The sequence below is a fragment of the Oncorhynchus keta genome, chromosome 23 (genome assembly GCF_023373465.1).
Source record: "Oncorhynchus keta strain PuntledgeMale-10-30-2019 chromosome 23, Oket_V2, whole genome shotgun sequence".
Classification (NCBI taxonomy): domain Eukaryota; kingdom Metazoa; phylum Chordata; class Actinopteri; order Salmoniformes; family Salmonidae; genus Oncorhynchus; species Oncorhynchus keta.
Window position 1 is genome coordinate 24,816,430 of NC_068443.1, and position 24,951 is coordinate 24,841,380.

General features: G+C 41.2%; 1 protein-coding gene across 1 annotated transcript; it reads right to left on the reverse strand.

The window, feature by feature from the left end:
• Window positions 1-20,606: 20,606 nt before the first annotated feature.
• On the reverse strand, window positions 20,607-23,602 carry LOC118401677 (transmembrane protein 275-like). Its single transcript, XM_035799259.2, has 2 exons — window positions 23,271-23,602; window positions 20,607-22,103 (listed from the first exon to the last, which is right to left on the reverse strand). Exon 2 carries the CDS (start codon window positions 21,955-21,957, stop codon window positions 21,346-21,348), a length of 612 nt encoding a protein of 203 aa, XP_035655152.1. The 5' UTR covers window positions 21,958-22,103; window positions 23,271-23,602; the 3' UTR covers window positions 20,607-21,345.
• Window positions 23,603-24,951: the final 1,349 nt, after the last annotated feature.

Genomic DNA, 24,951 nt, shown 5'->3' on the forward strand with positions numbered 1-24,951 from the left:
GAGGCAGTAAAAGAGTGTATTCAAATTTCAGTGCTATCCCAAAAGGACAGGACGAGACAAAGTCACACACTGGTAAGGTCCCCTAACGACATGTATAGATGTTACAGCAGCAATTAAATCTATGGAACGTTTCCTCTGCAATTCTAATGACACACAGCATCAGTGATGTTTCATCATTAACAGACTAGTTGGCTTCCATTTCAACAACCTGCATCCTATATGCAACCATGTAAATCACAGCTCTGAAAGCAGCCCCTTCCTTTTAGCCATTTTATCTGCCTAAATCTGGTCCAGGAAGAGTTGCCTTGTCAACATTGTGATGCCTTGTAAACCTTGTGGTGCCTTGTAAACCTTGTGGTGCCTTGTAAACCTTGTGGTGCCTTGTAAACCTTGTGGTGTCATTAGCTGAATGACCTGGAGGGACATTCCATGTGTTTTCTATTGAAGGGGGACAGCAGGGGGGTGGGCACACACCAACTTTAGGTTGGAGGGGGTTCCCCAACGTGACCCCATGTTGGCTGTGGAGGACAATCAGGCGAGGACGGGGGGGACAATGCAGTAGCTGTCCCTAGCAAGCCCGATGGATGCCACATAAAGACCTGATTATTCCCCCTGTTGACTGGCCCAGCCAACTGGACAGACACTGGACCCTGTATTCATCCAGCAGCTTTAGTCCACTGAAGAATATCCTCTCTCTCTCTACCCTCCAGCTTCAGCCAAGGCAGAGCAATCTAGGAGGGGGCTGTTGTTTTGGAGAGAGCCTCTGTGGGAAAGTCATTAAAGTGTAAAGCATCTCCCTTTATTCTTTTCTAAGGGACTCCTGGAAGAGGGATCCGATGAGCTCCTCGACGGTAATGAGTGGTGACACCGACTGCCCAGCGCTACCATGGTGAACCAGCAACCTGGCCCGCCGTGCTGTGCCGTTAAGAACCAGCCTGTCAGACACTTTTCAGAGACACATCCGCTCCTCTACAGGTGGCCTCCGTCCGCCAGTGCCGCAGTAAATTTTTATTTTCTTAGGGCAGGAAAGGGCCTTCAGACGTTGAGGTAGGTTGTGTGGAGGGAGGTGGTTAGTAGTGAGTTGTGAGGTGAATATTTTATTACACCACACAGAGTTAGACAGAGACAGACTCCACCAAAGATCACTGAATCATCATTTACTTAGAAAGGCCCAGCAAGCACCTGTTATGCAACACTAGGTGACTGGCTGGGAGGCCTGAGGAGATGCCATGCATTTAGTTATAAACTGACCCAACTGAGTCTGCTCCCACTCCTACATTACCATGATCATCCTAAACTCTTAGAAAGAAGGGATATAAAAGGTTTTTCTGCTGTCCCTATGGGAGAACCCTTTTGGGTTCAGGGTAGAACCCTCTATGAAAAGGGTTCTACCTGGAACCAAACAGTGGTGGAAAAAGTACCCAATTTTCATACTTGAGTAAAAGTAAAGATACCTTAATAGAAAATGATTCAAGTAAAAGTGAAAGTCACCCAGTAAAATCTATCTATCTATCTAGGGTGGCTGGAGTCTGATATTTTTTACGGACTTCCTCTGACACCATCTGGTATAGAGGTCCTGGATGGCAGGAAGCTTGTCCCCAGTGATGTACTGGGCCGTACGCACTACTCTCTGTGGTGCCTTGCGGTCGGAGGCCTAACAGTTGCCATACCAGGCAGCGATGAAACCAGTCAGGATGCTCTCGATGGTGCAGCTGTAGAACCTTTTGAGGATCTGAGAACCCAAGTCGAATATTTTCAGTCTCCTGAGGGGGAATAGGTTTTGTCATACCCTCTTCAGGACTGTCTTAGTGTGTTTGGACCATGATAGTTTGTTGGTGATTTGGACACAAAGGAACTTGAAGCTCTCAACCTGCTCCACTACAGCCCTGTCTATGAGAATGGGGACGTGCTCGGTCATCCTTTTCCTGTAGTCCACATTCATCTCCTTTGTCTTGATCACGTTGAGGGAGAGGTTGTTGTCCTGGCACCACACGGCCAGGTCTCTGACCTTCTCCCTATAGGCTGTCTCATCGTAGTCGTGATCAGGCCTACCACTGTTGTGTCATCGACAAACTTGATAATGGTGTTGGAGTCATGCCTGGCCATGCAGTCATGAGTGAACAGGGAGTACAGGAGGGGACTTAGCACGCACCCCTGAGGGGCCCCCGTGTTGTGTGGCGGATGTGTTGTCACCTACCCTTACCTGGGGGCGGCCCGTCAGGAAGTCCAGGATCCAGATGCAGAGGGAGGTGTTTAGTCCCAGGGTCCTTAACTTAGTGATGAGCTTTGAGGGCACTATGGTGTTGAACTTTGAGCTGTAGTCAATTAATAGCATTTTCACATAGGTGTTCCTCTTGGCCAGGTGGGAAAGGGCAGTGTGGAGTGCAATAGAGATTGCATCATCTGTGGATCTGTTGGTGCGGTATGCAAATTGGAGTGGGTCTAGAGTTTCTGGGATAATGGTGTTGATTTGAGCCATGACCAGCCTTTCAAAGCATTTCATGGCTACAGACATGAGATTGGAAGGTTACCTTAGTGTTCTTGGGCACAGGGACTATTGTGACCTACTTGAAACATGTTGATATTACAGACACAGACAGGTAGAGGTTGAAATATATCAGTGAAGACACTTGCCAGTTGGTCAGCGCATGCTCGGAGTACACGTACTGGTAATCCGTCTGGCCATGTGGCCTTGTGAACGTTGACCTGTTTAAAGGTCTTACTCACATTGGCGACAGAGAGCGTGATCACACAGTCTTCCTGAACAGCTGATACTCTCATGCATGTTTCAGTGTTCCTTGCCTCGAAGCGAGCATAGAAGTAATTTAGCTCATCTGGTAGGCTCGTGTCACTAGGCAGCTCGCGTCTGTGCTTCCCTTTGTAGTCAGTAATAGTTTGCAAGCCCTGTCACATCCGACGAGCGTCGGAGCCGGTGCTGTACGATTCAATCTTAGTCCTGTATTGATACTTCATCGGAGGGCATAGCAGGATTTCTCATAAGCTTCCTTGAGAGCGGCAGCTCTACCCTTTAGCTCAATGCGGATGTTGCCTGTAATCCATAGCTTCTGGTTGGGGTATGTACATACAGTCACTGTGGGGACGACGTCATCAATGCATTTATTGATGAAGCCAGTGAATGATGTGGTGTACTCCTCAATCCCGGAACATATTCCAGTCTGTGCTAACAAAACAGTCCTATAGCTTAACATCTGCTTCATCTGACTTTCTTAATGACTGAGTCACTGGTGTTTTCTGCTTTAGATTTAGCTTGTAAGCACGAATCAAGAGGATAGAATTATGGTAAGATTTGCCAAATGGAGGGTGAGGGAGAGCTTTGTAGACGTCTCTGTGTGTGGAGTAAAGGTGGTCTAGAGTTTTTTTCCCCTCTGGTTGCACATTTAACATGCTGATAGAAATGAGGTAAAATTGATTTAAGTTTCCCTGCATTAATGTCCCAGGCCACTAGAGCGCCACCACTAGATGAAAATGTTCCTGTTTGCTTATGGCCATATACAGCTCATTGAGTCTTGGTGCCAGCATCGGTTTGTGGTGGTAAATAGACAGCTGCGAAGAATATAGATGAAAACTCTCTTGGTAAATAGTGTGGTCTAAAGCTTATAATGAGATACTCTACCTCAGGTGAGCAAAACCTCGAGACTTCCTTAGATTTCGTGCACCAGCTGATGTTTACAAACATACATAGACCGCCACACTTGTCTTACCAGAGGCTGGTGTTCTGTTCTGCCGAAAAAGCTTAAAACCTGTCAGCTGTATGTTATTCATGTCATCATTCAGCCACGACTCTGTGAAACATAAGATATTACAGTTTTTAATGTCCCTTTGTAGGATGTACGTGATCACAGTTTGTCTATTTTATTTTCCATTGATTGTACATTGGCTAATAGGACCGATGGTAAAGGGAGATTACCAGCTCACCGTCGGATACTTACAAGGCACCCAGACCTTTCTCCCCGATATCTCCATCTCTTTCTCCTGCGAATGACGGGGATGAGGGCCTTGTCGGGCATCTGAAGTAAATCCTTCCCGTCCAACTCATTAAAGAAAAAGTATTCCTCCAGTACGGGGTGAGTAATCGCTGTCCTGATATCTAGAAGTTATTTTTGGTTATAAGAAACATTATGTACAAAATAAGTTGCAAATAATGCGAAAAAACACACACAATAGCACAATTGGTTAGGGGATCGTAAAACGTCAGCCATCTCCTCTGGCGTCATTAGCACTTCATAGCAGTGCTATGAGCATAATATTGTCATTGCTGTGTAAATACAATGCATAAGGAAATCGATGATTTAATAGTGTTCCTGCTTGAATTTTTTTATGATTTAGTTAATAGAGTGAGTAAAGTATAACATATTACTTTTTACTTGAATACATGGTGCTACCTTGGCTAATGTGACGTTATAGCCAATGGCTTTATGGTTACATTCGTTTTTCAGTAAAGGCAGCATTATAAACTTGCAATGTGAAGATAGTTAACACAATTTTTATTTGACACAAAGCAAAAACTGATCTGAAGCAATCTGCTTTGGACACAACAAGTATGTTTCTTTTCATTGTTGCATCAGTTCTATGAATGATGGAGGCCTCTGCTGGAGAAGACCATTAATGCATGTTGTTTACCAGGCTGCCTTTGCACCCAAAATGGCCCCTGCAGGAGTACCAAACATGAAATGGAAATGGAACATTTTGTTCATACATGTTTAGGTGACCCATTTCTCAATCCAGGACTGGAAAAACAACCCGGATATGTCTGACTATACTTAATCGGACTATACTGTTAAATGTGAAGACAAGGACAACCAGAGTCGTTAAAAATAGAATTCATCTAAGTGACTCTCTTCACTGCTGCATTATGTTGTCTAAGGGTTGTCACCACTAACAACACTTAGACATTTGTGCAACAGTATACTATTTTGGTTCAGCTAAAATATTGATCTGTTTGAGTAGGCAGCACACCAACCGTGGAGGATAACTTTTAGAGAGGAGCTCCAGGTCAAAGATCCCCAGTTGAGATAAAAACGAGAATTCCCATTACCACAGTTAACATACGGCAGTATATGGGAGCCAGTGTGTCTTACTGGAGCAAAAACGGAATGTGATTGATCGACTTTGCTAATGGTGGAATATATGAAAGGCTAATTGATTTGTGTACCAGAGCATCAATGCAGTTTACACAACGCTGACAGGCTCATTAAGTACCTCCACGGTGATGCCTTTATTTTGCTGTGTCAGAGAGAAGGGGTCAAAATTGCTTTTCCGGAAATACTGTACATTCTGTTCTTTCCCTTATAAACAAAACTACATATGTTTTCATTCCCCAGGGTTCTAACATAAAGTCTAACATATAGAGTGAGTGGTGAAAAGGAGGTTATGCAACAGCATTGGTCACTTGAGTAACTGGTGTTTTAATGGGAGTGAATGGAGAGGCCTTAGAGGCATTGTAGGAGACCATTAGTATTCACAGCAGCACGGTATTGGTATTAAGACTCTGATGCTGCTTAGATCACAATCTGCTCCCAGATCTGTAGGGGTCTTTCTTCTCCACATAGCCCCACAACAGCTCCTGTCATGGAGACCAATAGTCCAACAGGCACTGGACATAGCCAGGCTGTGGCAGACTGAAACATCACCACATCTTAACAACTCAGTCAGGAAGTTTGCTGTATTTACTGCTTTGCACAGTAACATACTGTAATCATAGCAACTTAGAGTTGAAATATAAACATGTCTACTCTTATTAAGGGCTTCGGGGGTTGGATTGATTTCTGTGTTTTGTGCCTTGGTTCATAAATCATATGTTTCATCCATTGCTTGATTGAGCTTGTTTTCAAGACCCATACATGTGTACATTATTCTGTAGTATTGTTGTGTATATAATCAGCTTTGCTCTGGGAATGAATGTCATTCCTACTTTGACATGTTGTATGTTACTTGTTGCTTTGGTGATCACACAGATGATATGACTCACTGAAATAGAATGTACAACTTTAGGTCATGAAGTGTTTATATCCTCTTGTATTCGTTCATTCGCACTGAAAAAAAAAGAAACAATCCAATTGTTTTTCAAGACCCTTCGAGTAACAGACAATGTGATGATAAAGCAGTTGAGAATCTAAATCCCAGTGTGAATACAAGCAAACTGAATAAAAAACATCAAGAATATGCAATAGAATGTATAGACCTAAGATTTAGGTTTTTCATATTTTCTAGGGACAAAAAGTAAAACATTGGCCAAGTGAAAGTCTTCAGTATTCCTCTGTAGTCTTCCTTCCAGAGCGGAGAGGTGCAGAGCGAAGTAAACTGGGTTATTTGGGTTATGTAACCACTGTAGATCCTCTCTTCAGCACAGCAGCTCGTCTTCCCCTGATCTCTTCTGCCTGATTACACCCTCCCATCCCCCCTCCCCTCCCTGACTCATTCAAACTGCTGAGGCTCTATCGCTCATACACAGCCACGCAGGACTTGTTGTAAAACAGTTCCTAGTACTGCTGAAGTAAAATAGTAGGCAAAGGTGAGACAATAACCAGCAGCATACCACCCTGCATCCCACTGCTGGCTTGCTTCTGAAGCTAAGTAGGGTTGGTGCTGGTCAGTTCCTGGATGGGAGACCAGATGCTGATGGAAGTAGTGTTGGAGTTCCAGTAGGAGGCATGCTTTCCACTGGTCGAAAAAAAATCCCAGGGCAGAGATTTGGGACATTACCCTGTGTAGGGTGCTGTCATTCAAATGGGATGTTAAACGGGTGTCCTGACTCTCTGTGGGCACTAAAGAGTTTTTAGTCCAGTATATACACAGGGGTGCTTGAACTTAATGGAGGAGCCCTAGAATAAGTACCAAAGAGGAGACTGGTTCAAATATAATGATATTCATATTCACGGTTGCTGTTATGCAACATTAATTGACAGCATTTTTATGTCATTATCATATAAAACTCCCCATCAAATGACTAATCCTTGAATTATAGAGAACAAAAGAGCATGCCGTGTAAACTAACATATCAGAACATAATGTTCTATACTCATCCAGTGTGTCACATGATGTTGACTCTCCCGTAATAGATTAGAAGTGGTTTCCTCAGAGAACATCAACAGTCTTATTCATCATCTCAAAACGATGCTTTACACATAGCTAGTGTTGCAGTGTGTCTAAGACTAGGGTATAATCACAGCTTTTACCAGTCTTCCTCCCAATTCGAGCCCAGCACTGTGTTGCTCATTGCAGTGATTATTAGTCATGCGGTATGAGTAAAGGAGAGCTTCACTGATCAACGTCCAGCCTCACCATGACCCTCGACCGGACCCCCTCGTCACCACTAGAACAAAGGGAAACGTGTCGATATAACATGTTGAACCGGAAAAGCTTCCACCTTAAACCCATTCACCTTCTGACTGGCCGTAAATCATTGAACAACATTAATCTCCAGCTCAGCTCAGCTGGTAATTTATAGTTCTTTATGGACCTGTTGGCCCAAGACCATAAGATAGGAGATACAAGAGGTGTGAATATGTGTTTCCAATGGCACCACATGCAAACTGTGTCTGCATCCCAAATGGCAGTGTATTCCTTATAACTTTTGACCAGAGTAGGGCATTACATAAGGAAATAGGCTTCCACTTTTGATCAGACATGAGTCAGACATGGGTCATAAAGTAGGAGACTCAGTGAGGGTCAATTAAGATTGTCTCAAGGTATTTCCAAACCCCATAGCTGACAAATTCTGGATTGTTGTTTTCGGCTATGACTATTGAAATGTTGGCCAATGTTGGAGATGACACCAGTGGAATCATATTGGATATGTTGGAGAACAAGGTTGAATTTGAGGAGCAAGTGTTTAAAAATGTCCAATATTCAATCCTGTGAACTATTTGTTTGGCCAAACATTGCTTGTTCAGCATTTATGTCCCTAACTTTAACAGTAGGCTACAGTTGATCATATCAAATCGACAGTTGATAACCTACAAAGCCTAGGGGTGACTTCAAATAGTGGTGCAGTGGTCTAAGACACTGCATCTCCGTCCGTACAAGAGGTGTCACTGCAGTACTTGGTTTGAATCCAGGCTGCATCACATCTGGCTGTGATTGGGAGTCCCAGAGGGCGGTGCACAATTGGCCCAGCGTCGTCTGGGTTTGCCTGGGGTAGGCTGTCATTGTAAATAATATTTTTTTCTTAACTGACTTGCCTAGCTAAATTATGAAAAATAAGGCTCATTATCACAGGGAAGTGTTAAAAATGGGAAAGACTGACTGCTTTTTGAAGTGGTTCTGATCAAGCCCATGCAGCATCCAAAAGGGCTTCAAAATGTATCTACAACAAGGTCTCCTTATCAACAATTAATATCACAAGATGGTAATCAATGTAATCTTGGTGTGATTTGTGATGTCTGTTATAAGTAACTACCATGTTGTTTAATCAGTGGCCACTGATGAAAACATTCTGTGAATGATTGGGACAGAAGACCCCTGTGCTATTAGTGAAGATATAAACATGTTGCTAACATTTGTGGCATCAAACATTATCACTGTGTTTAGAGATGCTGTGCCAGTGCAAATAGCTTGACGTACATTTCATGAGACACTGTCACACCCACGTTCACACAGTCTGCATAATCTGACATAAACTGTAATGCTCTGCTGACACCTACTGGCTCTATTGAAAATTACATTGTTACATCATTTGAGAAGTATGGATACATTTTGGAAGCTCTATCATCCTCTGCTGGTACAGTAGTAAGTATACATAGAATTTACAAACATGACAGCCATGCAGGCAAAATCATATAAATTAAATTATTAGAGGGGCTCTGTCATCAACCCTCAAAGTTCCAGAATGGTCTGAAAATGGCAGGGAGAAATCCAAACCAGTTTAATTTAATGAATGGTAGTAGAAGTGTAGGTGATACATTTCCTGCTTTTAATTATGCAGGCAAATAAAAGTACTGCATGTGAAAAGGTGCAATATAATATCAATTATAAATCCAGTTTATATGGGTTTTATACACATTTTCTGTATAAATAGCCTCTAAAATACATGTAAACAGACCATAAGTGTCTCCGTTTGTTTTCTTGGAACACTGTGAGTGTTATTATATGATACAGAATCAGTACTTGTTGCATTTACAACTTGTCTAGCTAAGTCCTTAACTGATTTCAGCCAGTGTTCGGCTGTGGATTGACTGCATTGTTTGCATTGAATGTTGGCATATTGGCAGTTTTTTTTAAATGATGGAATTATTCCTCTAAAACTGTCTGGCTAACTAAGTAACAAACATACCATGCAGATAATCTTCAAAGTCATTGTTTCACACAATACTTTATCACAGCACTGGCTGACCATGGTTGGCCAACTCCATTCCAAAATGGCTGACCTTTTATACCATCATTTAATTGACTTATCGGTATGGATCAGGTATCATTGACTGAAAGGACACAAAGTGTTGTTTCTGATGATGTTAAGTCACATTTCCTTGATATTATGAAAATTGTCCCACAAGGATAACTTTTAGGTTTTGTACTTTTTACTATGTGATTTTTATTTATTTATAAAGGCTACACCTGTATGCAGATGCCACTGTTTTGTATGCTATTGCCCAGAGCACTGGTTGACCACCAGTGCCTCGTTTCCCGATAACGATGGAACTTAAAAATAATTAAACTTAAGTGTGTCCTTACAGGAGCTGTCCCATGATGAAAATGATTCCAGAATACAGGCTAAAGAGCTTGCTGTAGCTCTTAAATTATTTATGGCTATTCAAAGTCATCTTGTTTTACACAATACAGATTTCCCATCTGTAGACTTATGTATTTAAGTGTTTGGAAGCCTATTATTTTGCAACCTGTTATGTATTCTAAGTGTTTTCTCATACTTTGTTTTATTACGAAGGCCTAAATTCTGTATTTCTTCAGTTTGTGTAAACTGTGAGCAAGAATAAATAAAGTAAAAGTCTCTCGTTCCTTTGTTTGCTATAGAAAATATCAATGTGACCTAAAAACAGGATATGATGACAATGGTTTTCATACTTGCTCAAGAAATCATTTATATTTCAGCAGACACTTTTATCCAGAGTGACTTACAGTAATGTTTGCATACTTTTTGGTACTGGTCCCCTATGGGAATCACACCCACAACCCTGGAGTGGAATAATGGAAAATAATGGATTTTAAAAATTAAGTAGAAAGTTAAGTGACGTTGCCACAGATCTAATATGTTGACCTTTAGATTAGGCTACATTGAAATGTGTGAGTTTAGATAGAAGTAGCCTATAGGCCTGATAGATATGAATATTGAAGTGGCTCATATTTAGCCTAATGGCTTAATACTAGGTAGGTCTATCCTATTGCACATACATGAAAGTGGTGTCAATATTAAGCCTAATATTCTAGTTATTATATATAACATTGCACACTTTTTAGGCTATTTACACACTGAGTATACAAAACATTAACAACACCTGATCTTTCCATGACATAGACCAGGGCTGCCCAACCCTCTTCCTGGAGATCTACAGTCCTGTAGGTTTTCAATCCAACCCTAATATAGTGTATCTGATTCAGCTAGTTAAGGTCTTGTTGAGCAGCTAATTAGTAGAATCAGGTGTGTTAAATTAGGGTTGGAATGAAAATCCACAGGACTGTAGATCTCCGGGAATAGGGTTGGGCAGCCCTGACTGACCAGGTGAAAGCTATGATCCCTTATTGATGTCACTTTGTAAATCCACTTCAATCAGTGTAGCTGAAGGGAGGAGACAGGTTAAAGAAGGATTTTTAAGCCTTGAGGCATGGATTGTGTTTCTGCGACATTCAGAGGGTGAATGGGCAAGACAAAAGATTTAAGTGCCTTTGAACTGAGTGTTAGTAGGTGACAGGCGCACCAGTTTGTGTCAAGAACTGCAACTCTGCTGAGTTTTTTATGCTCAACAGTTTCCAGTCTGTATCAAGAATGGTACACCACCCAAAGGACATACAGACAATTTGACACGTGTAGGAAGCATTGGAGTCATCATTGGCCAGCATCCCTGTGGAATGCTTTCGACACCTTGTCGAGTCCATGCCCCGACGAATTGGGGCTTTCCTGAGGGCAAAAGGGGGGGTGCTATTTCATATTAGGAAGGTGTTCTTAATGTTTGGTATACTCAGTGTATATTCAACTGTGAAGTTTTCGGCTGTCACAGAGAGACAGATTAACATCTTCATTGCATATTTAGCGGAGATTGTCGGTGTGTAAAATTATTTGGGAGGACAAACAGGCAGGCGTTAGATTATGAGCGAATTCAAGTGCAACGTTAGTAAAGGTGGTTTTGGGTAACGGCTCAAATGTTAAGATGCAATTAATTTAGCCTTAAAGCTGCAATATGTAGCTTTTTGGGTGACCTAACCAAATTCACATAGAAATGATTTATAGATCTAGCATTCTCAGAATACAAGTCTAAGAAGTTGTACATCTTTCCTATACTATTTCTATGCTTTCCGTTCTTAAATTCAGTTTTTGTATTTTTTTAAACTTTCGGTTTAGTACATCATGCAAATAGCAAAAAAAAGGTTTTGTTTATGGAAAATATATATTCCCAGAAGTTTAGATCATACAATGATTCTCTTTTGGAGCCTCAATCTGCCTTAATTGCTTTGCAGAAAGCCTTCACTGAACTGAAATAGGTTCTTAATGCAGGTAAAACTAAGTATATGTTCTCCAAATCACTTAACAATCTATCTGGTGATTTATATATATATATATACATTGGATGTTACCTTCATTAATCGTGTCCCCGCTAATACATATTTGGGCATCTGGATTGACGAAAAGCTATCTTTCAAAAAGCATGTTGATTAGTTAGTTACAAATTTTAAGAATGAAAAATGTGCTTATTTAATTAGGAACAGGTCATGCCTTTCATTTAATAGCAGAAAACAAATCATTAAATTGACATAACGGTTCTAGACTATGGAGATGGTCTATATGAATGCAGCTGCCACTGTATTGAAGCCATTGGACACAGTTTAATCATAGCTCACTACGCTTGTTACAGGTGATACGTTCAGTACACATCAGTGCATTCTGTAACAGAAAGTAGACTAGCCCTCTTTGGAATCTCGTGGATCTTTTTGCCCTCCTGCATAAACGTCTGCTGTACCTTACTTCATTGTTAACTTATAGACAGACGTACGCGATATCAGACCCAGTCTCGGGGATGGCTCACTCTAGAGATCCCTTCAATCTACACTGAGTTAAATAAATCTGCTTTTAGTCTTTTTGCACCTTGTGTGGGAAAATCTCAAACATTTGATGAATTGGTGTCTCTAGGGTAGGGGTAGGCAACCCTGTTCTGGGAGAGCAGCAGATACTGCAGGATTTTGTCCCATCTAGGCACCCCACCTGACCATCTGAGCTTATTGATCAGTGCAGTGATTGTCTAAATACAACACACTTGGTCTTCCAGGTCAGTTAAATCCAACATATGAAGTTCCTGCGGCTCTCTCCAAGACCCAGGTTGCTTGCTCAAGGGAAAAAGGCTGATTACCTCTTTACTGAATAATGCATTTGTTTTTTTTATGATTGTGTTTTGCTTTTAGTGTATTCATGTGAATATTGATGTAATAATAGATTACATTTGTAAAGCCCTTTTCATTATAAAGAATAATCTCAAAGAGCATAAAACAAATACAATTATAAAATGTATACAACTAGACGGGGCAAATTACACAAAGAACCCAGTTGACGATCTAAGGGACAAGGTCACCATGGAGCACAGCTATCAACAGAAACCTTCCTAAAGAGAAAGGTCGTTAGGCCCTATTTAAAGGAGCCCAGAGTCTGGGGTGCCTTTACGTGGTCCAGGAAGGCATTCCAGAGGCTGGGGTCATGATGTGTATGATTGATGTGTATATTTATGTTTTGCATGGCTCATCTGAGAAAAAAAGACAGTGTTCCTAATTATATGGGCAAATCTTGCATGGAGATATTGTTCTATACCTTTATGGAATCTTGCTGAAATTGATGTGTCACAATGTCACTATGGAAGCATCATCGCGTTTACTGTTGAAGTAGTAGCATGTTGGTTTCAGTTGACATTCAGTAGAAACAGTAGAAACAGTTTACTGGCAAATAAGAAGTCTTTTTGCTCACCAGTCATGGAAATCCTCTGCTCTGTTTTAGATGTCCAGGCACGCTTTCCCTCTCGGAGGGTCGATTCTATTTGCCAACCTGTTTCATCCAGGGTGACTCTCTGCAAACGCGGTCTCAGCCTCTTGAACTTCTACATCATCTACATGATAGGAATGATCCTGGTGTTTGGTGTGGCCCCTTTGGTGGTTAGTCTGTTCAGTGTGTTCAGTCTAATCAAGCAGCTGAGGAAGTTCTGGAGGCAGTTCCTAAAGTTCATCAATAGGAGGAAGAGGAGAAAGGGCATGTGGTTGCCTCTACCAAACGACCAGCTCCCAAGTACAGCCAAGGTGCACAGACGTCGAGGTCAGAGGTGCCCTAGCATCTACAGTGGCCCCATCTCTGTGCTGCACCTGAACCAGACAGAGGACCAAGACACTAAGGAAGAGGCTAGACCAGGACACACAGCTGGAACAAAGACACGTTCACAGACCAAGACACAGCAAGCGACTGGACAGGAAGGGTCTGACAAGGATGTGAACCAGAATGGACATGGAGATGTCTCTACCTCGAGGAACCCAAAAGCCAGTCTGAAAAGAGACACCATTCCACAGACAACCAGTCATCCAAGCAGAAGCAAGAACAGATGCAGCCGCAGGAACCATTGAAGTGTAACCAACCACCGCCTGTGCTTCCATCAAAGGAATATTTATTGCTATCTTTTTATTTAAAAGAAACTCATGCAGTTTACTCCAAACAAACTCTTTCTTTTTGTGATCCTTTTTATATGAACATATTTTTATTTTTTATTTGTTTAAATTCACAAGTATCACATGTATTGTTATCTAATTAAGTAAATAAAAATCACAAAAATAATACATTGTTAAAGATGCTGTCAAAACAGAATACATTTTCAAACATCTTGACACTACACATTTACAACAAGTTCTCTCCCTGGACATTAAATCACGCTCATACTGCATGTCATCCCTCAAACTATGACTTTCTCTATTCCTTAGGGGAGGTTGTTCCCATAAAATATAAATGACTTTACAAAGACATTACCCTCTTTTTGATATTAACATGGAAACGTGTCGTGCAAAATTTTCTGCATGGCACTTTTGTTTTCAAAACAAATGACAATTTAGGACAAATATTGGGGAATTTAAAAAAAGACAAGTTGAAAATATCATCCTGCTGCTGACAATGACAATGGCATCGCACATTAAAATAGCCCTAATTTGTTTGATCCTGAGATCTCAGTCTAAGGCAGCATTACTTTCAAAGTGAATCTGGGATACTGTAGGTGTCTATGTTCAGCCTGGTCTCAAGGACTAGACTTAACATAATTCCGGGACACTCAAATTAGTATAAGTTATGTTTGGTATGGTTACATAAGACAGAAAGTTACTTAAGGCAAAAACAAAGTAGGGTGGTTGGTCGGGGTGGGTGTTAGTGGTGCGTGATTAAGCTGTTTGTTCAGCCGCACCTAGCCACAATTGCTAATAACCCATCCACAAACACCTGACTAGGTGATAAGGTGAAAACCTGATGGCTGCACCCAACTCTAACCAACTAATATGCTGCTGAAGGCTACAATCAGATGGCGGAACTATAATTTGACAGGTGGTGCAGATTATTTTGGCCTGATTTAGATGTTTTGGTTTATAATTTAACATTTTGTTAGTCAACTTGTCTATAAATAGATACATGCAGCTTCTCTTCTGTCATGACATGTTGCCCTAGAATAAACCCTTGCTCACTAGAATGTCATAAATCGCGAGAATGAATGTTTCAATCTAGTTGACATTGGTAGTTCTCTGTCATCTCTGCTTCTTTTGCGGTTGAAAAATAAAACAGGAAAGACTGTCTGTAACATTTTCAAATGACATCAGTTTGACCATTTGTAAGGAAATAGAAATCTGTGAAAATGAACCAACATTTTACACACTACACACAATACACACTACATTTGTTGTAGTAAAATGGTCTACTGCAATAAATGCTTTTGGTCTACAATAAATACATTTGGTCTACTGCAATAAATGCTTAATTCTGCAGGAGTTAATATGAAAGGCTATGTGAGAGGTTATAGACCTACAGTCAGTGTCCAAACCCATCTAATCAGTAAGCTACTGTTCCCTTGACACGCCACGGGCCTATTTGAAGTCCCCATCTTGTGACTTTCAAGTTTGCATAGCGCCTCAATCGTTACACATAACATCTGGCACTGCTATCATCCTCTTTTACCACATCAACAAATCTTTCCCAAACATGAGTTCTGGCCCTCCTTTCTCCATTTCGCAGCTCTTATCTTTTTTAATTAAATTCAGACGTGGCCCCTTTTGCCTTCGTTCCCAAAAGTAATTTGGCGATTGGCGTGTAGGATATTTGCCGTGTGTACAGTTAAGCCTAAGCTTTAGGGCCTACACACTAATGCCAGATAACCTAAAATAATTACAGAAAAACCTCAAATGTAGCCTATAGATATAAATTACATGAGAATGATAAATGTATGGATTTAAGGTATTGTTTTTTCTTTATTAAAACTCGCCTGCCACCCACCCGCCCTTCATCCACACAATATTTCACGGCCTATCCCACCAGCCCCGAAGATATATAACCGTGGGGACTGCAGGTTATGAGTCAACCCATGCATCACTAGTAGGTGTTTAGCAAACCAAAGGTTTTGTGTCGAATCTTATCATAGACAACTTTAGAATTTTTGCTAATTAGCAACTTCTTAGCATTTTAGCTAACCCTTCCCCTAACACATAGCCTTTAACCTGACTCCTAACCTTAACCCCTTGCCTAGCTAATATTAGCGTTAGCCACCTAGCTAACATTAGCCATAACGAATTGCAATTCACAAGATATTGTATTCATTGTAATTCATAACATATCATACGAAAAGGATGGACATCCACAATGGAATAGATACCATGGGAAAGGTAACATATTATACTAATTGGAGTGTCCCAGATTTATATATACACACACTATCTACCCCTGAGTCCAGATTGCTATGTTTGGACACTTCAACATAGAATCGGTGGAGTAACTGTCAGATCATCAGGGGGGCCAAATCATTCTGTATAGAAAGTTTTTTTTAATTCAACCTTTTGAATAAATATTAAATACGTTTGCATCTTGGTTTGAGCCCCATGTTGGAAACAGAGCTATAGTGAATATAATGTTGTTGGTAAGCTTATACAGTGAGGTTTAGAAAGAAATGTGTTGGTTAATGATGAATGCTAGTAGGGCACATGTGCAAATACTATTCATTCCTTTTTTTAAGCGTAGTGTTGATAGCGTTTTCCTTTGTAAACACAATGGCTGTTTGTGTATTCTGTCAAAGTGTCAGTGAGTGCTGTGAAAACCCAATTGGCTCTAATATGAAGCTCTTTATAGTAGGCCTATGGGGAGTGGTAAAAACAAGAACATAATAGTCACACAGTAAATGCAGGCGAGATTTCCACTCAGTGATACTATGAACACTCCATGGATGCTGCCATGTTTCTCCAATATACTCACCCTATGAACCCAACTCATACAGTGTACATTGTATATCATACATCATACGTTTTGACCGAGGAAACCAGTTTGGAAAACTTAATGCGAAGAAAGTAACGTTAGTCATCTGTTGCTGATCCTTTCAGCTGAGATTATATTGCAAAGGAACCGTGTGACCCCATAATAATAAATGCCTTTTAGCAGATTCCTTAATCCAAAGAGATTTACAGTCATGCATACACAATCGAACCCATGACCATATGTTATTTGCATTTAATTTAAGACCAAAGCCGCACATACTGTAATGCCAAACCAAACTTAACTATAGGAATTGAAATTATGGCATTACTCTAGTTGCAATTTCGTGTCAAATCTTTCAGTTCTGGCAACAACAAAAAAGTTGCTTCAGAATAATGGGCTGAAATGTCGAGCACAGAGGTCCAGACGATCCAAAAAAAAAGGAACACATCGCTTTGTGTGTTATCCCTCAGGAATGCCACAGAGAAAACGCCTAAATTCTCTCATTCTGATCTCCAGTTAGAAACCGCTTACAATAATTCCCCATGGATGTTAAGAGAGGGAGCTGAAGAGAACAGCTCTGAGGTAGGAACATCAATTCCAACAGAACCATCATCCACGTTCTTTCAACATTGGATTGGATGTTAATTACTGGTTGGTTGCTGCACAAAAGAAAAACAAAATCGCCGTTAATAGCTTGTCATAAATATGAAAAATGGCACTTTAAAACAATTCTAGACATAGGACTGGCACAATTACGGTATAACCGACGGTTATGGATGAAGACCGTCATGAACATTAAATAACTGCCATAACTGTAAAAATATATATATGAATATATACAATACCAGTCAAAAGTGTGGACACACCTACTCATTCAAGGGTTTTTCTTTATTTTTTTTTGAATAATAGTAAAGACATCAAAACTATGAAATAACACATATGGAATCATGTAGTAACCAACAAAAAAATGTTCAAAATATCAAAATATACTTTAGATTTTTCAAAGCAGCCACCCTTTGCCTTGATGACAGCTTTGCACGCTCTTGGCATTCCCTCAACTACAGTGGCAAGAAAAAGTATTTCAACCCTTTGGAATTACCTGGATTTCTGCATAAATTTGACATAAAATTCAATCTGATCTAAGTCACAACAATAGACAAACAGTGTGCTTAAACTAATAAATACACAAATTATGGTATTTTTCTTGTCTATATTGAAAACATCATTTAAATAGTCACAGTGTAGGTTGGAAAAAGTATGTGAAACCCTAGGCTAATGACTTCTCCAAAAGCTAATTGGAGTCGGGAGTCAGCTAACCTGGAGTCCAATCAATGAGATGAGATTGGAGATGTTGGTTAGAGCTGCCTTGCCCTATAAAAAAACTCACAAAATGTTGAGTTTGCTATTCACAAGAAGTATTGCCTGATGTGAACCATGCCTCGAACAAAAGAGATGTCAGAAGACCTAAGATTAAGATTGGTTGACTTGCATAAAGCTGGAAAGGGTTACAAAAGTATCTCTAATGGCCTCGATGTTCATCAGTTGACGGTAAGACAAATTGTCTGTAAATTGAGAAAGTTCAGCACTGTTGCTACTCTCCCTAGAGTGGCCGTCCTGCAAAGATGACCACAACAGCACAGCGCAGAACGCTCAATGAGGTTAAGAATCCTAGAGTGTCAGCTAAAGACGTACAGAAATCTCTGGAACATGCTAACATCTAACATTTCTGCACGTCTGAAGTTGGCAAAAGAGCACATGGATGTTCCACAGTGCTACTGGCAAAATATTCTGTGTACAGATGAAACTAAAGTGTTGTTTGGAAGGAACACACAACACAATGTGTGAAAAAAAGAAGGCACAGCACACCAACATCAAAACCTCATCCCAACTGTAAAGTATGGTGGATGGAGCATTGTGGTTTGGGCTACTTTGTTGCCTCAGGGCATGGACAGATTGCGATCATCGACGGAAAAATGAATTCCCAAGTTTATCAAGACATTTTGCAGGAGAATGTAAGGCTATCTGTTCGCCAATTGAAGCTCAACAGAAGTTAGGTGAAGCAACAGAACAACAACCCATTAGACAGAAGTAAATCAACAACAGAATGGCTTGAACAGAAGAAAATACGCCTTCTGGAGTGACCCAGTCAGTCCTGACCGATTGAGATGCTGTGGCATGACCTCACACCGGACATCCCAAGAATACTGTGGAACTGAAACAGTTCTGTAAAGAGGAATGGTCCAAAATTTCTCCTGACCACTGTGCAGGTCTGGTCCACAACTACAGAAAATGTTTGTTTGAGGTTTTTGTTGCCAAAGGAGTGTCAACCAGTTATAAATCCAAGGGTTCAGATACTTTTTCCACCCTGCACTGTGAATGTTTACACGATGTGTTCAATAACGACATGAAAAAATATAATTGTGTGTTATTAGTTTAAGCAGACTGTGTCTATTGTTGTGACTTAGATGAAGATCAGATCAAAATTGTATGACCAACTTATGCAGAAATCCAGGTAATTCTAAAGGGTTCACATACTTTCTTCCCAATGTAGCTTCACCTGGAATGCTTTTCCAAAAAGTCTTGAAGGAGTTCCCACATATGCTGAGCACTTGTTGGCTGCTTTTCCTTCACTCTGCGGTCCATTTCATCCCAAACCATCTCAATTGGGTTGACGTCGGGTGATTGTGGAGGCCTGGTCATCTGCTGCATCACTCCATCACTCTCCTTCTTGATCAAATAGCCCTTACACAGCCTAGAGGTGTGTTGGGTCATTGTCCTGTTGAAAAACAAATGATAAGCGCAAACCAGATGGGATGGCGTATCACTGCAGAATGCTGTGTTAGCCATGCTGGTTAAGTGTGCCTTGAATTCTAAATAAATGTACCAGTACCACCATTAAAGCACCCCCACACCTCCTCCTCCATGCTTCTCAGTGGGAACCACACATGCGGAGATCATCCGTTCACCTACTCTGCGCCTCACAAAAGACACGGCAGTTGGAACCAAAGATCTCAAATTTGGACTCATCAGACCAACGGACAGATTTCACTGGTCTAATGTCTATTGCTCATGTTTCTTGGCCCAAGCAAGTCTCTTATTGTTATTGGTGTCCTTTAGTGGTGGGTTCTTTGCAGCAATTTGACCATGAAGGCCTGATTCTCCTCTGAACAGTTGATGTTGAGATGTGTCTGTTACTTGAACTATGTGAAGCATTTATTTGGGCTGCAATTTCTGAGGCTGGTAACTCTATTGAACTTCCTTTCCTGTAGCGGTCCTCATGAGAGCCAGTTTCATCATAGTGCTTGATGGTTTTTGCGACTGCACTTGAAAAAACATTCAAAGTTCTTGGAGTTTTCCAGATTGACTGACAATCATGTCTTAAAGTAATGATGGACTGTCGTTTCCCAAATAGGGCTACCAACCCTACATTGTCACAAGACAACTGATTGGCTCAAACACATTAAGGAGGAAAGAAATTCCACTATTTAACAACCAAGCCTGGTAATTGAAATGCATTCCAGGTGACTACCTCAAAGCTGGTTGTCAAGAGGGTAAAAAGCTGTCATCAAGGCTCCCGAGTGGTGCAGCAGTCTATGGCACTGCATCTCAGTGCTAGAGGTGTCACTACAGACCCTGGTTTGATTCCAGGCTGTATCACAACCGTCTGGGATTGGGAGTCCCATAGGGCGGTGCACAATTGGCCCAGCATCGTCGGGGTTAGGGTTTGGCCGGGATATCCCGTCATTGTAAATAAAAGTTGACTCGCCTACTTAAATAAAGGTTAAATTAAAAAATATAAAAAGGCAAAGGGTGAACCGCCCTATGGGACTCCCAATCCCAGCCGGTTGTGATACAGCCTGGAATCAAACCAGGGTCTGTACTTTGAAGATTAAATATATTTTGATTTTGATTTGTTTAACACTTTTTTGGTTGCTCTGAGTTTTTTTGGTTGCTAGGATTCCTTATATGTTATTTCATACTTTTGATGTCTTCACTATTATTCTAAAATGTAGAAAATAGTTCTAAAAAAAGGGAAAAAAAGTGTGTCCAAACTTACACCGACACAATTATTCTACATTGTAGAATAATAGTGAAGACATCAAAACTATTAAATAACACATATGGAATCATGTAGTAACTAAAAAAAAACGTGTTCAATATATTTTAAATTTGAGTTTATTCAAAGTAGCCACCCTTTGCCTTGACAGCTTTGCACACTCTTGGCATTCGCTACCTGCCTTTATGCATAGTGACAACTGTAAAGTTTGGTGGAGGAGGAGGTCTGGGGCTGTTTTTCATGGTTAGACCCCTTAGTTCCAGTGATGGGAAATCTTAACGGTACAGTATACAATGACATTCTAGACGATTCTGTGCTTCCAACTTTGTGGCAACAGTTTGGGGAAGGCCCTTTCCTGTTTCAGCATGACAATGCACCCATGCACAAAGCGAGGTCCATACAGAAATGGTTTGTCAAGATCGGTGTGGAAGAACTTGACTGACCTTTTAGCAACATGAAATGTATAATTATTTATTTAATTTTTTTGCTTTTCGAATGGTTATTACTGAGACCGTACTCACTTGGCTGGCCAATTACCGTCATCCAAAATTCCATGACCGTCACAGCCCACATTTACATAGTTTTGCGTCAGTCCCTTGGGGCAGGAGGCTCATGCTACAATGTGTTAATCAGGGTAGTGTTAGGTGGCCACATCATCACGTGGCAGGTTGAGCCTCACAGCCCCTCCCCCTGCCGAGGAGGCGGAATAGCATGCCGTGGCGGAGGTGGGGCCATTGGTCTCCATGGTGAAGAGCTTGAAGGTCCCTGGGGGTGCAGGGTCAGGAGAAGCATCCCGCTCGGGGCTGGATGCCCGGGATGACCCAGGTGAGGCTGAGGGGCTGAGCTGTACTGCTGTCGTGTCCTGCAATGTGTGCTCACTCGTCTCAATCTCAAACGTCACTCCCCCGGCTAAACCTCCACGCCCCATCATCCCCATGCTCCTTCCGCCCACCTTAGACCTCCGGGAGCCCTGGGCAGGGGGCAGGCGGCTGCAGACACAGCACGCCCCGAAGAAAGAGAAGGCCACCAGAAGCAGGATGGGCCCTATGATGATGGGAGGGTTGGTAGAGGGCACCATGGTGCTGAAGGCAAACGCCCCCACCAGGGTGATGTTGATGCCTGCCAGCATGATGCACAAGCCACACGCGCAGCACAGCGCCGGGGAGGGCAGGCCATGAGGGCGGGATGCCCTCTTCTTCGGTTCCTTCTTCTTGGGCCCAGGAGTGCTGGAGCTCCTGTCAGTGATGACCATCTCTTCTTCTGCACCACAAGGCTGCCTTTTCTCTCCCTCTCTCTCCACTTCTCTCTCTATCCTTCAGCCAGGACTATTCCCCTTGGCAACAGACCACCGACGGAGGCCATGGCTGTGCTGACTGACTGTTCACAGTGTAAAAGCACCTGAATCAGAGCAGGAAATAAAATGTAAAACTGATTAAGTTACATGTGTTTTCAGTTATATCAGATTTTGATTTAGAGTAGGGAAAAAAATAAAGGACAAGGACACTGGAAAGGAGCATTCGGAACTCATGTTCAATGATGGTGTAATTCATACACCACAGTGTTTCAATAATTGTAGTTTATATAATGACATTATGATGATAATTCTAGCCTTGGTTTGAACACTAAAACACAATTAAAATACTATCAAGAGACCCATCAAGGGCCCTTGGTCAGGAAGCTCACGTCGTGCTTAACTTAACTCGGTCTCTAGCTCATACATCACTGAATACTCCCCTGCAACTCCTCCAGTCCACTGCACATTACAGTATAGCAGTATAGTAAACAAAATCATTTCAAACCTTAATTAGGCTACATTGGGACACGATCACATATGCTTCTCTATGAATGTGTGTAAATACTTGGAAACAGCTAAAAACAAAAATGAAATAACTTTGAACTGATTCATCCTAAATTAAAATCACTTTGAGATAATATTCTGGTGATTTTACAGTCCTATGTCCAACAACAAACTTTTAAATAAATAAAATGGTTTTTGCTCAGAAAACTTGGGGGGCCAAATAGAATCACCAACAGGGCACCTATTGGGAAAACCCTGGCCTATCTACATTTGTATTTACATTTAAGCCATTGACCTATACAATTTTGATCATAACCAATGACTGAGTAAATACATTATGACTTGTCTGGTGAAGTATCTTACATAGATATACAATATTATATGTAAACTTACTGAACAGTGCGTGCATGCATTCATGTCAGGCTTGTAAGTGAATACGGTTTTAATTGCAGAGTAGCAACCAGACAGACCCTTTTCATTCATCATCATACATACACCCCACCAAAATTAAATGAAAATCAGTCAAGTGCATAGACGGTTTTAGAATGTATTTTTGTAAACCTATGATTTCATACAGATTATGTTTGCTATTATCTGTTACCCCGAAAAATGAAATGGCATGTTTGGTGTAGCTGTATAGCCTATCTGAGCATTGGGCATTGTTGTAGAACGCGCCCAGCAATCACATAAAATATAATTGTATTCATAGTTGTACTGATCTGTTGCATATAACGTTTAAATTAACAGATTTCAGCGCTTCATCCTACCTTCTGTGCTGATATTCAGAATACCTGAAGATTCCTGAAGAATTACATCGCCAACACGCATTTTCAATCCGAATAACATTCGCACATGGATGGTCAGGTTGGAACTACTTGTAGACGCCGAAGAATTGATTTTCAGATTGATCATATCATAGTGAGCCATTCAATCAATATGAAATGTCACAACAATGGCCAGTCAACGTAGTGCAGTGCATCTGTGGGAGAGGCTTATTCAGGTGAAGGTATTGGTCTTGACATATTGTGTCCACGTGACTGTGCAGTCGGATACATGACGCCTATACAATTATAGGATACATAAAAATCTTAGTACACAAGATTATGTCCATTTCAATAGCAGCATTGTTCACAATGTAGCCTACATAAGAACTGTCTAATTATCGTAATATTCTTTGCTCAAGAAGGTGGTGCTCTTTAGAGAAAAGCATCAGTGCGTTTCCATAATCCCGCCAGTTTTGTGAATGACAACGCTCAAGTTTTTGAGGGGTAGGCTATGTAAGGTTTCTGCGATGAATCCAATCTTTAAAAAGCACTTAGAGCTAGTTTTCTCACTGGGTAGTACAATATAATATGTGCTTCTACACTTGCACTGCTTGCTGTTTGGGGTTTTAGGCTGGATTTCTGTACAGCACTTTGAGATATCAGCTGATGTAAGAAGGGATATATAAATACATTTGATTTGATTTGACTATGATTGATAACGAGTATCTTGCCTCCATACAACACCATGATATTCACCGCTCCCCTTGGTGTTGTGGAGAAGGGGGGACGATGACGGTTGACAGATGCCGGTCCTAAAACTAGCTATTCAATGCTAATACCGCACTGAACATATTGCAAGTAGGCTAGCCATACTTCTTTTGAGCACCTTGATACTGCATGATCTGTTTGTGTTCGAGCCAACTCCATTGCTTATTATTGTTTGGCATGACAATGAGCGACAAGGAGTTGGCAAGATAGTACAAACAGACTGGCATTCGGGCTATAAACACATGGGAATAAACCATTCTTCTTTCAAGCATTTGAAACCCGGAGCGCAATCATCTTTCAATGCCTACAATGGAATGGAAACACAGTAATTTCCAAGTATTTGCATTGTTATTCAGTGAAAAGGCCACTGTAAAGGAAAAGTCCTGCATTTGAAATTAGTTGTAATTATGTAAAATGTAGCCTTACTGAAACGTATATTCATTAGAGGCTTCTTCCAAACCAGACAGAAACCTCAGCCACAATCTCCTGCTATGAAAATAGGTATTGTGGTTGACAATAACTTAGATGTAAACTCCTGATTTCAAATAAAGTTGTGGATTTAAAGATCCTCACAGTGAGACAAGAAGCCAGGACAATACTGTATTGTTCAATCCCAGGCTCAGAGCGCACATCATGCTTTAGTCTACATCAGAGCACATCGTTTTCCCCACACCGCTATGCATGAAGCAGTCACTCTGCCTAATGTACTCTGCCTCTCCTGAATATAAATGCATTGTGTTTCACTATGAGGGTGCATTGTGGTGTGCGTGCGTGCATGTGCTTGGGAGTGAGCATGTCAGCAAATGGTGTTCAGTCATAAAATGTGAGCGACGATAAAACAAGTTGTAATCGTGCATCTCCCTACAGAGTCTAAGATATTCATATTGTAGCGAATTCAAGGGGAAGCTCCGACCGG

What these genes read in the sequence shown, in the direction of transcription:
- LOC118401677 (XM_035799259.2), bottom strand. Translation starts at nt 21,957, where the DNA reads ATGGTCATCACTGACAGGAGCTCCAGCACTCCTGGGCCCAAGAAGAAG.